The 12,470-nt window shown below is 41.9% G+C and overlaps 1 protein-coding gene across 12 annotated transcripts in view; it reads left to right on the forward strand.

Annotated features, from left to right (window-relative positions):
* The window catches only part of LAMA3 (laminin subunit alpha 3), a 267,407-nt gene that overhangs the window by 144,542 nt on the left and 110,395 nt on the right, over positions 1-12,470 (forward strand). For all 12 annotated transcript variants that reach the window (XM_009433807.5, XM_054672139.2, XM_001156417.6 and 9 more), the window contains 6 exons: positions 1,616-1,776; positions 4,762-4,870; positions 6,549-6,646; positions 7,553-7,697; positions 10,175-10,301; positions 10,391-10,530. In XM_009433807.5, the coding sequence (XP_009432082.3) occupies positions 1,616-1,776; positions 4,762-4,870; positions 6,549-6,646; positions 7,553-7,697; positions 10,175-10,301; positions 10,391-10,530 (780 nt within the window). The remainder of the gene's footprint in view (positions 1-1,615; positions 1,777-4,761; positions 4,871-6,548; positions 6,647-7,552; positions 7,698-10,174; positions 10,302-10,390; positions 10,531-12,470) is intronic.

Here is a 12,470-nt window from a genome sequence, read left to right on the forward strand (position 1 = left end):
TGGGGTAATGACAGTCAGGCCCTTGTTTGGAGATGCCCAGGGGAGAAATGCTGGCAGTAACCTCGCCACACGGAGCAGTGGCAGAGCCATATTTCCCTCTAGAACATGGAGTCAACATTGGTATGGCTGATCCACATTCTTTCCCAGAGGGAAATCTTTCTGTCATTTAAGTGACAGAAAAAAAATCACTGTGGAAAATAGCAGTTACATGGTTCAGAGCCTTTCAGAAGGAATACCAAATGTGAATTTCCTAAGGCAGGGAGAGGGAGGACCATTTTAATTAAGTGTGGTAAATCTTGCCTGGGCCTGAGCTTGCAGGCGGAGGTGGGTTACACTGCTGAGGAATAAAGTTCTAATATTGGCCCAGGCATTAAATATGTGTACACACTTTGACCCAGCAATTCCACTTCTAGGAATCTTACAGAAATACTAGCATTAGGATATATGCATGATGATTGTATACCATTATAGGTTGTAGGGAAAATTAAAGACAACCTGTGTCCCTCAATAACGGATTTGTTAAATAGTTTTATATTCATACCACACAATGGTAGGCAGCTGTTCAAAAAATGAAGTATATTTGCATGTAAGTGTATTTGCATGTATATATTTTTGCAATAAAGACATATAAAATACCATTGAGTAAAAAAAGCAAGTCATAGTAAAAAGCAATAATCAAATTATAATAATTAATATTTACATAGTGTTTTTTATATGTCAGATATACTTCTGAGAGCTCTGTATGTATTCACTTAATCCTCAGAACAATCTTAAGAGGGGGGTACTATTGTTATCTGTATTTTACTAAGGAGGACACCGAGGCATACAGATGTTAAGTAACTTGTGCAAGATCACACAGCTGGAGGCTGTCTGATTCCAGACCCCAAGCTCCTAACCAGTAGGTGATATCAGGGGAGGACACACTTTTTCTGTAAAGGGACAGATAGTAAATATTTTTGGTTTTGCAGGCCCTGTGGTCTCTGTCATCATAGCACAAAGACATCCCGAATTGTCTACTATGATCACAGTTTTTCTTAACGAAACAAAACGTGTGTGCATATTTGGGCATAGAAAATGGTTTGCTATGAAAATCATTAACAGTCCTTATTAACACTCCTTATCCCAGGAGCGAGATGTGTGTGTGTTTTACATTATTTCCCTTGATACAATTTAAAACTTATTTAAAAAAAACAATTAAAGAGCCCAAAGGCACATTTCCATTCCCCTTATTCCTCATCAGTACTTAATTTTTACTTCAAGTTTTAGAATGTCTTTTACCTTGAGAAACAAGCAGCAAAAACACTCCTGGGTAGAAATAGTAGAAGTCTCTCTAAGTAGGGCTGCCAGATTTAGAAAACGAAAATACGGGATGCCCCATTAAATTGTCCAAATAAACAATAAATCATTATTTGTTATTTATTTCCATTTAAAATTTAACAGGGCACCATGTGTTTTATCTGGCATCTCAACCTGTAGGACCATATTCCTTACTGGGATGACATATAAAAATACTTCCAGGGTGTCTTCTGGGCTCTATTTTCACCATTGCTGATGCAAGTGTGGCCTGTACATGTCACAGCTGGATCACAGTCTGTCTGCTTGGCCTCTGTGACAGGTGGAATTGCATCTGTGGCTGCGCGTCCCACAGGTTGGCCACTACGTGGTTGTGGTCGAGTATTCCACGGAGGCAGCCCAGCTGTTTGTGGTTGATGTGAATGTGAAGAGCTCCGGGTCTGTTCTGGCAGGCCAGGTGAACATTTACAGCTGCAACTACAGGTACTCAGCCCCACCAAGGGAATTCCTCTGTAAAGGAACAATTAGGAAATCTGCCTTAGGAACTTTGGCTGTTATTTGCATTGGGAGGTTATTTTCTTTTTGAGGCAGCTCTTGAAAACAAGCAGGTGACTAGTTGTGTGGCCCAACGTCATCACCAATGTGGGTATTGGGAGTCCTCTCTATGGGCAGTGTAAAAATGTGGCATTTTCTTAAAAAGCTGTATGCTGTACTTAGCAATTTGGTTCAGATTCACATGGCACAGCACAACCTCTTTATTTGATTCTCTATCACTCAGGTGCGGTGCAATGAACTCACTGCTCTCACCTCAAAGGCTGTGTCAAGTACCTGGGTGCATAGCACAAGGAAAAAGACTCATTCTCAGTAGTGTTAGGGAGTGCACACCTACCTTTGCAACACACCTTCAGAACTGGGGATAATTAATGTTTGATGATTGTCAAGTGGAAAAAAAAATTAACAAAGGACTTCAAAATTTGCCCTGATGAAGTTCTTCTCTTCCAAGAGCACTAACTGACAAGGGCTTATTAAAAATGGTTTTGTTTGCATAATATTTCAAGATGTGTGCAAATGTTCAGAGCATGCTGTAATTAAAGAATCAGCACAAGGGGTGTTTCCACATGAAATTAATTGTATACTAAATGGGACTGGAAGTCAGAGTCCCTTGAAACAGCAGATGGAGCACTGCAGTAAACCCATCCAGTTCTTGGCCATGGCCTTGAACATTGTATTACTACTACTTTCATGTTGCTTTTTGTCAAACCCAAGATGACCTGAAGCAATGGACATTTTCCCTGTTGTGAAAATGAAAACAAATAAACAAATAAACAAAAACTTATCCAAAGAGTTACTTTTAGTAGCTTAGAATGGAAACTTTTATGAGAATCGATGAAATGGCTATTGAATCAACATCATGCCCTCAGTAACGCTAAACAAGCAGCTGCGAAGTCTTTGTCTTTGGATGATGATAGAACCAAAGAAGGTAATTGTATTTGGAGTTTTAACAGAAGCACAAAATGAGCCTAAAAGAGTTCTCCGGGGATGTTCTGTCATTATCTGAAGATATGAGCGGTATCTATCTATAGATGAAATCAGCAACCACTGGAATGTCCACTCCCAGATGGGTGGGTTGCCACCTCACCTGAGGCCTGGAGACTGTTAGCCGCAGGGCCTGGACCAGGGCTTCTCCATACCCATTTGTCCACGCCCACCCACCAGTTCGGCTCTCCAGCTCCTTCCACCTCCAGATCCCATGGCTTGACTACTGTTGCTCAGGATACAAAGTGGAGATGGCTAAGGGGGCAGGAGGAACTATTCATAACAACCCTGGTGACTCTGAATCATCTCAGAAGAGCTCTGAGAATATCTATGCCAAGGAGAGGAGTGGTTTCAAAACCAAAGAAAGAAAGGACACCCTTTCTGGGCACCATGGGTGTTGTTTCATCACCTAAGTCTGAATGGAGTTATTGAGAGTGAACTGCATGTCAGTCTGCAGATCATTTTGGCTCTGAACATGACAACACCGAAGTCCTGCTTTAGGAGTTTCTATCCTTAGAAACACAGGACAGCATGGTTTCAGTCTAGGAAACACTTTCATTGTGTTTAATCACTCCAAGGAGTGTCCCGTTCTATTTTTTCACGTGGCTAAAATACTTCCTCTTTCTCTTCCTTGCCTGTCATGTGGATGAGTGAAAATCAACAGGCTACAAGTATGGGAGTCCAAAAAATATGGTGCAACTGGAAAATATTTGACCCATGAAAACCTATGTTAAATGACAGGCCCTTTCAGTGTTGCAGCATCTTCTGCTGAGGTTTCAAATTTTCCCAGCATTTCTCAAGTGAGTTCTAACGATGTTAAAAAAAAAAATCCCAGCAGAATAGCAGTGGTGCTAATAGAAAACCACTTTTCAAAGTAGTGCTGTGATAAATCTAATCTGCTCTCCATAAGAGAGATGATCATTAGTGATTAAATCAATCTGGTTATTACTGTTAGGCTATTTCTTAGGAGGAATTTAATATAGGATAAGGATAAAACTAAGTAAATCACTTAGTATATTTAATCCTAGGATTATGCCTAAATCCAAAAGAATGTGTTTTAATGGATACACACACACACACACACACACACACTCACATAGGGGAGTGAGAAAGAAAACAACAGTTTATTAAGTTTCTAATATATAATACACACTGGGCTTGGCTTTTTATATAACTTATCTCATTTTAATCCTCACCAAAAAAAGTCATTGCCTAAATTATTTCAAATATTTCTCAGAAATAGTCCTTTTGTTTTAATATACCAGTAGTTTCAAATTATATTTACAGACAGAACATTTGCAACAGAGTATGAAGTCAGAAACATTACTCAAAAAGTACCTCCTCTAAGGGTTTTACCGTTAGAGTTATTTGGTTCAAAACTGTGAGCTTTTAAATGCCCCTGAACTCTGTATCTCACTTGATGTGATGGAGGGAAGAGATACCACAGGTAGAAATGAAGAAGGAAGAAGGAGGAGAACCAGACTGAGTTTCAGAGGCAAACTCAGGGTCTTTCCATGCTGGAGGAAGGCCAGCATGCTCACTGTCTTGGCGTGGGATGGTGGCTGTGAGGCTAGTGGGTGACTTTAATTGTGAATAGCCCCGAGAATGTTGGCTGTGTCTTAGAGATCTGCAGTTACTGACCCTGGGGCCCTTTCTCTCGAGGACTAAACCTAGTACTTCATCAAGCCAGGCAGAAAAACTGAATGGGGCCTTTAGCCCTGAGAGGTACAACACTGGCCACGGCAGGAAGGTTATTTTCCCCATAGAGACTGCGAGCTGCATCCTTCTTCAACTCATCATGCAGGAAAATTCACTATAATTCATTCAGTTATAAACAGGTGAAACCAAAGAGCCATCAGCCACCCCAGAAGGATGTGCAGAATGAGGGAGATGCCGGGAGTCAGGCTAAGAAAACTCTGTTTTCTCTTGCAGTGTTCTCTGCCGGAGCGCTGTGATTGATCACATGAGCCGCATCGCCATGTATGAGCTATTGGCAGATGCAGACATTCAGCTCAAGGGACACATGGCCCGATTCCTTCTGGTATGCTTCTGTTTTGCCCATTGAATTTTAGAAGCATTTTGCTGATATCTATATTTTTTGAAGCTTATTAAAATTTTGGCTGGGGTTGTATTACTCCTATAATCTGTGAAGAATTGCCAGTTTAATGTTTATTCTTCCCATCTAGAACCTGACTTGCCTCTTCATTTGTTTGAGCATTTTTTGATATGGCCTAATAAAATTTAGTCATATTTAAGCACCTCTCACAAAATCCCATTTCATTAATTTTTATTCATTTCTACTATTATAAAGAAAATGTCTTCTGTTATTATATTTCCTAGTTTACCATTATTGCCAGAGTTTAGAAATCCCATTGCTTATTGTTTATTTTCTTTTCCATCTTACTATTTTATTATCTCTATTAGCTTCTTGGTAAATTTTATCAAAATTTTAAAGCTTATAATTACCTAGTTTAAAAAAACTAAAAAACTATTTCAAAAAGAATATCGTTCAGTTAATCAGATATATATATATGTTATTAAGAGTTAAAATATCAAGTGTGGCAGACTAAATAATCTTCATGCCCACCCTTGTAATGTCATGACTTGAACATTGAGTATTCTGATAAACAGAGCCAGTGGGATCTCACTAGAAGGGAGGTGGCCAGATTTACAATGAATATCACAGGGAATTTAAGATTCTCTAAGTGTGAAGCAACTTCCTGTTACTACTGATACTACACATGCATCACACCCTGGGAAATGCCAGGCCAGCCTGTACTAATGTGTTTTAAATATTTGTGCCTGATAGTATTAAAAACTTGGAGTCTGCTCTTAAGAAGTAGCTGGAATTCAGTTTTTAAAAAATTATAATTATAAAATTATGACTCCTTCTTAAAACATAACAATCTGAGGGAATCTAACCTCTTCATCTTTGGAAATTATAATGGAGCTGAATCTTCATCATTTAAGGGTAAGTTTTCCCTTTTTGAACTAGTCAAATGCCATTCAGAGTCAAGGCTGGCTAGAACATAAGCTCTATGAAGGCAGGGGTGTTGTCCATCTTGGACTTGTAAGTCCCCCTAGTCTCAGTGGTATTCACCAAAAATGTTTGTTGTTGTTACTGAATAGCTTTGCAATCAAGCTGGTAATACAGTTTTGATTTAAAATGAAGTATATTGATAAATTAATGACTAAGTTTTTTTGCATGACTCAAAAACTAGCTCTGGAGACAGTTCCTTCAACAAAGGCCAAATTAGCCTGAGATGGGAGTCATTCTTTATTAAGAAGGGTTATTTCTAGCAGTGGCAGCCCTCACTTTGAAAAGCAGGCTCTCTGGCCCACACCACATCCCCTGTCTTCCTCCCAACGGGCCTGAAAAGCCAGGATTGGTGCAGGACAAGACAGAAAAAAACAGGCACTGGAAGTCACTGAAAAGAGTAGTTTCTGAGCTTCCTTATGGCTTTGTTCTCAGTTCTATTTATGTGAGTATTTCAGCAGTAATTCAGTCAGTAATTCTATAAAACAATAAAAAGGATTTGTTGCACGTAATGATGCCTGAGGACATGCCATCCTGCAATATTTACTACTTTAAAATAACGATTAGAATTATTATGGATAAATCCTTTACTTAATAGCTTTTTTTAAAGGGTGTTTTTGGCCATACCGTTGGTTTTGCTGGTAACTGCAATGTGCCTTTGTGCATTGTATTTGCTCACTAGCATCAAGTTTGTATCATACCTATTGAAGAATTCTCAGCTGAGTATGTGAGACCGCAAGTCCACTGCATTGCCAGTTATGGGCGATTTGTCAATCAAAGGTAATGTGTTTCCTTCCTGTCTCCCCGTTCATGTTCTGAGTGATACTGGGATGAGTGTAAGGCTGAAACTTTATACTCAACGTCAGAAATGATCATAAGCCAAGGTGCTAAAGTCTGGTGGTGGATTTAAAACAGAAAGAAAAACCAGCTAAATAATTTACCCCAGCAGTTTTTCCAGAATTCCGTAATATCAGGAAGCTGACCCAGGAACAACCAGGGAAATGGTTAAGCCTACCCCTGGAGGGCAGGAACGCTGAGTTCTATTCTGAGCCCTCGAAAAGACTCGTTTTGTTCCTATCTTTTAATCTTTCTGTCTGAGACTCTTCATTTAGAAAACCATGAAAATAATGACCTATCTCATAACTATGTGATGAGAATCAGCTAACTAATGCTTATTGGGGTTTTGGTAGGGTTGTTTTGCTGTAGATTCAAAAACAGCTTATGGGCATGGTCATGAAATCTGGCGTGCGTGGTCAGGACTGTAGGAACTACCAACACAATGTGATTCTGGTTGTGCGTAAAAGAGACGATGTATATTTTTTCTTTCTTATATAGTGTTCTGTCAATATTTATGTTTAGAGGTGAATAATGTTTTATTGTATTGATCTCATTTTAACAATTAATTTTAGTTCTGGAAAGGGAAGTTTCCATAAGTTTCTATCTAACTTACTTTACTTCAAAATTAAGATTCTCTCTGTTTCAACTAGTTCAATGGAACAGGTGGCTGGAATACACTTGGCATGAGTATCGTTATATAAAGATCCCTAGAGTTCTATGCTTCCCCCAGCACTGGATCCTTTTGATGCCCATGCAGTCCTATGCTCCAAGTCTGTCTCTTCACTGATGGTCAGTTCTGTAGCTTTGGGTTCTTTTAAAAATCAGATTTTTAAATATTCTATTTTTCAGTGCCACCTGTGTCTCCCTGGCCCATGAAACTCCTCCAACAGCATTAATTTTGGATGTTCTAAGTGGCAGGCCTTTCCCTCACCTGCCCCAGCAGTCTTCACCTTCTGTTGATGTTCTTCCTGGGGTCACCTTGAAGGCACCGCAGGTAGTGTGCTGTTTCTAAACCAGTGGTTCTCAAAGTATGACCTCTGAAGCAGCAGCATCCACATCACTTGGAAACTTGTCAGCAATGCAGATTCACAGACCCACTACAGACCTACTGAGTTGGAAGCTCTGGGGGTGGGCCTAGAAATCTGTGTTTTAACAAACCCTCCAGGTGATTCTGATGCCCCTGAAGTTTGAGAACCTCTACTGTCTTCTGTGAAGAGTCCCAGAAATGCAGGCATCTGGTTAATCCTGCCTAGGACCACCCCTGCCTGATGCCGTTTCCCTCCTGGGCTTTGTCCACTAGATATTTGGCAATTATTCATGGCCCATATTGTGATAGCTTATATTTTTGTGGACTGCTGCTGTTTAATATAGTTGTTTATTAGTTTTCTTCCCAAGTTGGATCATAAGACTTTTAGAATAGTTATTGTAGCCAAGAACCTTTCTTTCTTTCTTTTTTTTTTTTTTTGAGACAGATTCTTGCTCTATCACTCAAACTTGAGTGCAGTGGCATGATCATGGCTTACTGCAGCCTCCAACTCCTGGGCTCAGGCAATTCTCCCATCTCAGCCTCCCAAGTAGCTGGGACTAGAGGTGAGCACCACCTTGCCCAGCTAATTTTTTTTTTTAATTTCTGTAGAGGTGGGATCTTGCTATGTTGCCCAGGTTGGTCTCGAACCAGTAAACTTTTTTGTATCCCCCACTGCACCAGCACAGTACCTTGCAGGTAGGAAATTATCCATAAACATTTATTAATCAATCATCTAGAGCACAAAGGTGAAATATAATAAAGTAATGCATTCCGTAAGCTAAAAAATCACAGGACTTTTAAAGTTCTGCATTATAAAAATATAATTTACATTATGATATTACAAGGTTTAGTATCCCTTATCCAAAATGCTTGTGATCAGAAATGTTTTGAATTTCAGATTTTGGAATATTTACATTATATTTATGGGTTGAGCATCCCTAATCTGAAAATCTGAAATCCAAAATGTTCCAGTGAGAATTTCCTTTGAACGTTATATCAGTGCTCAAAAAGTTTCAGATTTTGGAGCATTTTGGATTTTCAGTTTAGGGATGTCCAACCTGTATTATGTCCTTATAATCTCAAAGATGGTTTGCATGTGTTCACAGTGCATTGGATTTGGGAATCTACAGGATCTGAGCGACAGAATCAAATAAAATCCCATATGGGAAAGGCAGTCCAGAATAATAGGGGGAAATGAGTTGAAATCAAGATGACAAGAGTTCTAGTCCTGCTTTTGTCATGAAATTAGTGTGTCATTTTCCATGAACTATTTACCCCCCCGAGTCATGGATCTCATCTGAAAAATGAGGATGAGCTTTAGTTGTTATTGTGTTGTTGCTGTTGAAGATTTTTGTGAGTTAAAAGATTCATTACTCAAAAAGTGAGGCTTTCTGGGGAGAGCAGGGCTTGTACTCGAGCTTGAGCCAAAGGAGGGTGGGCTCTAGCTTTTAGCCCTCAAAAACACTCGTTTTCATGGTGGGAGTGGAGGGAGGGCCAGCCAGGGCCGTCCAGGGAGGACTCCCTCTCCCAGGGGCTGGAATTTATGTGATGAGAACTCCCCACTCATGACAAAGGAGGGAGCTGGGAGCCCCTGAGATGTCTTATCAGCTTGTTTGGGTGTGGGACAAAAGGCACAAGGGTATAATAGGGCTTGAAAGCTGTCAGTGGGCAAACATCAAAAATGGAGTCAGAGCTGGGCACAGTGGTTCACACTTGTGATCCCAGCACTTTGGGAGGCCAAGGCAGCAGTATTGCTTGAGACCGTGAGCTTAAGACCTGCCTGGAGAACATAGGAAGACCTTATCTCTACAAAAATTTAATAATTACCCAGGCATGATGGCACGTACTTGTAGTCGTAGCTACTTGGGAGGCTGAAGTGGGAGGATCGTTTAAGCCCAGGAGTTTGAGGCTGCAGTGAGCTATGGTTGCACCACTGCCCTCCGCCTGGGTGACAGAGCGAGACCTCGTCCCTTAAAAAAAAATGGAGTCAGACTCTTTATTGCATGGTTATTATGCATAGCACAGTTATGAACATATAAGTATGGCCTTCTTGCAAACATTACACATTTCTTCTGGATATGTACCCAGAAGGCCAATTCTGGGTTATGTGTTCAACTTTGGTAAATATTGCCAAACAGGTTTCCAACCTGACTTACCAAATTATACCCCCTCCAACATGTATGATTGTACCACAGTTTGTTTATCCAATCTGCAACCAAGAGACATTTGGTTTGTTTTCAGTTTTTGTGATAACAACAACAACAAAAAAAGCTACTGTAAATGTATGTGTGAAGGCTTCTGGGTGAAGATGGGTTGTCATTTCACTTTGGTAAATACTTAGGTTGTTTTGTTTTTTAACCTTTGAATACTCTATGATTCCAGTTATTCATAGCTCTTCAGCTTGAGGGTTTTTTATTTTTTTTCCTCCTCTTTTTTCCTCTTAGAATCAAGTGACCCTGAGAGGACGTGTACCACACCTGGGCCGATACGTCTTTGTCATCCATTTTTACCAAGCAGCACACCCGACGTTTCCCGCGCAGGTGTCAGTGGACGGCGGGTGGCCACGGGCAGGTGAGCTGCAGTGAGCAGGCCCTGCTGCCCGCCTCAGGCTGAATCTACAGTCTGGTGCATGACAGAAAGTCTCTCTCTCTCTCTGCCAGGCTCCTTCCATGCCTCTTTTTGCCCCCATGTGCTTGGCTGCCAGGATCAAGTGATTGCCGAAGGCCAGATTGAGTTTGACATCTCAGAGCCTGAAGTGGCCGCAACTGTGAAGGTTCCAGAAGGAAAGTCCTTGGTTTTGGTGCGTTCCACTCGTTCCTCAACTTGCTCCTCACATGCCTGCCTGGCTGGCCATTCTGGTTGTCTGTTTAGCTCATGGAAATAATTCTTCCAAGGAATTGAAGTCATATTTGTAGAAAAATGTTTAAATTTTACAGCTGTCTTTTACCCCCCAATAAATAAACAAGTAAAGCATGTGACAATTAAAGTCAAGGGAACTAGGACAGAAGAGAGTAGGCGTCGCCCCTCTCCACCAGCCCCTGCTTCCTCATCTGACCAGTCTCTGGAGCATTTTTCACTCCTTTCTTCTTTTGGCCCCTGCAGCTGCTTTCTCTCTGTTTTCCCCGCTTTCTCTAGCGCTCCTTGGGTGATTTCTCTTTTCCACTTGTCACTGTGTGTTGGCGTTCCTTCCGATTTGACACCGAGCCCCTCATTGTGTCATTTCTCCTTGGATACATCTTCCATGCCCATCGATTCTATTCTCTCCACTGTGGGAAGGACACCCACATCTGTGAGGTCATCTCTGATCTTTCCTGAACTCCAATATGTGACCACCATCTCCTGCGTATCTGCCTGGCCAGAGATCTTGAAAGTCCCTTGCTTAGTCTGCACCCTGCATAGCCCCGATGTGCCCACCCTTTTCATCACCTTGAGTGATGACAACCAGTGCCTGGAGTCATGCTGACCCCCCTTCTCTAGCAGCTCTGCTCCCACATCTGTTACCACACCCCAGAGTCTTTCTCTGCTGTGCCTCCTGGAGGCAACCATTCTCTTCTAGCCCCGTTGTCCTCAATGACCATCCTTCCTCTCACTTGGGCAGGGCCAGCCTCCTGGCAGCACTCCCTTCCTGTTCCACCTCCTTCCAGTGCCTCCTCCGCACTCCTGGCCATTACCTACCTGGCTGGAGGGATTAGAGCATGCCCTGTGACCCAGCCACTTCTCTGGGCTTCCAACAACTGATGGGATACACTCCATGTATTTCCCTAGGATCCACGTGCCTCACTCAGGCCCTCACGACCCCCTAATTCATCTTTTATCTTCCTCTCTGCCATTGGCCTACTCCACGCCTCCCACACCTCATGCTCTGGCCATACAAATCCGTTCTCAAACCTCCAGATATGCCGTGTCTCTCATGCCACCAGGCTTTCTCACACTGTCCCTTTTTCTGACATTTTCTGTCTGTTTCTCTACCTGGATAAGTCCAGCCTACCCACTCACCCAGCTCAGAGTTAATTTGTCTTTCTGCAAAGCCCTCCAGGAAGCATTGCCCAGACTCTCTGTGTGGCCCTCCAGGTCTCTGAGTGAGCCTCCTCCTCTCTGAGGAAGTCGTCTTCCCAGGAGACAAGGGCTGCATCTGTTCATTTTGCATCCCTTGTGCCTGGAATACCACCTGGTGTGTGGTGCTCAGCAAACGTTTATTGAATTGAATATCATGAGAGTAGTAAGCTCCCTGTAAGCTGTGAGCTGGTGAGCAGTTGACAAAGATGTTTGAAAATTTCTACAGTGTTTGCTATAGGCATATTCTGATTTATACTGGCACAGAGAACCAAACTACCATTATTCATAATAGGGTACCAAGTATGATGAAAGCTCTAAGGACAAGCTAACACCTTCTTTCTGCATTGTTCTTGCCACTTTTGTTTGTTTCCCTTTAAAAATACAAAACAGCCATCCCTGGAGATCCAGGGAGACATCAGGCATGGGTCACATGGAGCCCTGGCCATCCAGCAGGCCCCTGCTTACCCTCAAGGTCCGGTGACCCAGCCAGCATGCAAGGCTTTTGCTTCTCTGAGTAGAAGTTCCAAGGGCTCTGCCTGGGAACTCATCATTCCCTGCACAGTAATGTGGACTGAGCCTTTACTCCTGGCTTTGGCCTGTTCCTGTGATTGTTTTTCATAAATCCTGATTCATTTGGTCTTGGTCTTAACAATAAGGAGTGTTGATCTCAGTGAAGAGAAAGTA

Source organism: Pan troglodytes, chromosome 17 (genome assembly GCF_028858775.2).
Source record: "Pan troglodytes isolate AG18354 chromosome 17, NHGRI_mPanTro3-v2.0_pri, whole genome shotgun sequence".
In the NCBI taxonomy this organism is placed as follows: Eukaryota; Metazoa; Chordata; class Mammalia; order Primates; family Hominidae; genus Pan; species Pan troglodytes.